The sequence below is a fragment of the Octopus bimaculoides genome, chromosome 26 (genome assembly GCF_001194135.2).
Source record: "Octopus bimaculoides isolate UCB-OBI-ISO-001 chromosome 26, ASM119413v2, whole genome shotgun sequence".
NCBI classification, from domain to species: domain Eukaryota; kingdom Metazoa; phylum Mollusca; class Cephalopoda; order Octopoda; family Octopodidae; genus Octopus; species Octopus bimaculoides.
In genome coordinates, this window is record NC_069006.1 from 2746875 (window position 1) to 2748758 (window position 1884).

The window sequence follows — 1884 nt, forward strand, 5'->3', positions numbered from 1 at the left end:
ATATCTGTGTATATATATATATATATAATCACAATGTAGGTTAGTTGAAATATGTTTGTCGCATAATTCAACTGCTAAAAGCAAAACACTGCAGCTACCGTGGAGAAAAACTGTCTCTTGTGGTGAAAAGGTCTAAAAACACTCCGTTCGTTCAGTGTCGCCCTCTCTCGGGAATCTGAGGCATCGATGTTTCGAGTTTATTTGAGGTTGCCCCTCTTAGGTACATCTGATCGACGAGAGTCAATAAACACGAAATATCGATGTATTAGATTCACGAGAGAGGGCAACACTGAACGAATGGGGTGTTTTAACAAATTTTAACCACAAGAGAGATTTTTTCTCCACGGTAACTGCAGTGTATTTGCCTTTAGCAGGTGAAATATGTGACATACATATTTCAACTAACCTAAACTGTGATTATACGTAAACACTGCTTAGCGCCATTACTCCGACGTTTTTCTCGATCGGGCGATCTACAAGCACAAATCAGTCAATTTCTTGGCTGAATTATATATAAAGTTATATGCTTTATCAGGTGCGGACAGAATGGTTAAACTGCCTTGCACGCTCTTGTTCAGTGCCCGGAGCTTCCGAACTTGATAATTTACGTGGAACGCGTGTGTCGCATCTGGGAAGAGGAAAGTTATGGGCTGAGTCTGTGATAAAAATTGTTCCGCCAACCGAACTATCAAAAGAAGGTGAGGCATGTTTTAGGTGTACGGTCTCAGTGTTGAAAGAGTGTGTATGGAAAACCAGAATGCAGGGACTCGTGACAAGATCTTTCGTCTCCGGCTCTGGCCTACTATTTTACTTCAGATATCATCTGAAGAGCAAGATAGGGCTGGAGAGGAGACAACCGTCGCGAAGTATATACGAGAAAAGATGGAAGGATGTTGTGAAGAAGTTGGGCGTGATTGTCCTTACTTAATCTCGTCCATGGCAGAAGCAAGGTGTAGTCGCTGGACTTCACGGCCATAAGCTTGTCAGCTTACTAACTTCTTTTCCTTTAAAGATGAAAGAAATTCAGAATTCAAAAGAATGGTTGAATATTCTTACATACTTTTTAATTTCTTTGCCTGTTCCACTTTCTGCCATCTTCCCTATGTTTTCCATCAACGTGTCAGCACATGTTTGGATCATTGTGTTCATCTACAAAAAAGAGAACGGATATTTAGAAAACAATCTAAGTAAGAATAAATATTCTATTATCAATATCTCAGATGTCATTTGAACAAACACGTCAACCTTTGACTCAAGGCCACGCAGTCTTCTTGCTCTTAATTTCCTATCACATCTACATTGTCTCTGATTCTCAGATTTGTTCAACTGGACTCTTGCCTGTCCGATACTCACTTTAAACAACCCTGACAGGCCCAACACTAACGAACTAAATTCAAAGCTTCCTAATACAGAATGTCATTCCTCTGTTATCTATCTATCCATGCTTTGTCATTTACAGTCCGCAAATCAGGGCCTACGAGGTCTATGTGTATAACTCTTTCCTCTAATACAAAGTATTAAACAACAATGACGGTTTGTTGAGAGTTTGATACTTGGGTTTATATTAACCCCAGGGCAGCTCTAAATCACTAGACCTGTGCTGGTAGACATCCTTTCCATGGTTATCCCTTATATTTTCTATAAACTAGACTGTTGAATGACAGCCCAGTCAAGATGGTATTTCTTCTTCTCTTACTCTTGTTTTTTGCACACATCTACAAAATGACTTTCTAAAATGAAATTCCATTATGCAGCTGAGGAGTACATTTTCATTGCACATTTTATGTAGTGTTCTCACTACATGAATAAATGAAGTTTGTACGAAACGTACGTACTGCAATAACCTAATATATTTTTGTTGCTTTTCTTCAAATATATATGTAT

At 38.8% G+C, this 1884-nt stretch overlaps 2 protein-coding genes across 7 annotated transcripts in view; one reads left to right on the plus strand and one right to left on the minus strand.

The window, feature by feature from the left end:
* Nucleotides 1-1884, plus strand: part of LOC106868831 (cytochrome P450 3A7) — a 388137-nt gene that overhangs the window by 309755 nt on the left and 76498 nt on the right. The window lies entirely within an intron of this gene.
* The window catches only part of LOC106868827 (cytochrome P450 3A31-like), a 90100-nt gene that overhangs the window by 67944 nt on the left and 20272 nt on the right, over nt 1-1884 (minus strand). For 5 of the 6 annotated variants that reach the window (XM_052976962.1, XM_052976963.1, XM_014914255.2 and 2 more), the window contains one exon: nt 1061-1149. The exons of the other annotated variant lie outside the window; for it this stretch is intronic. In XM_052976962.1, the coding sequence (XP_052832922.1) occupies nt 1061-1149 (89 nt within the window). The remainder of the gene's footprint in view (nt 1-1060; nt 1150-1884) is intronic. 6 annotated transcript variants of the gene reach the window in all.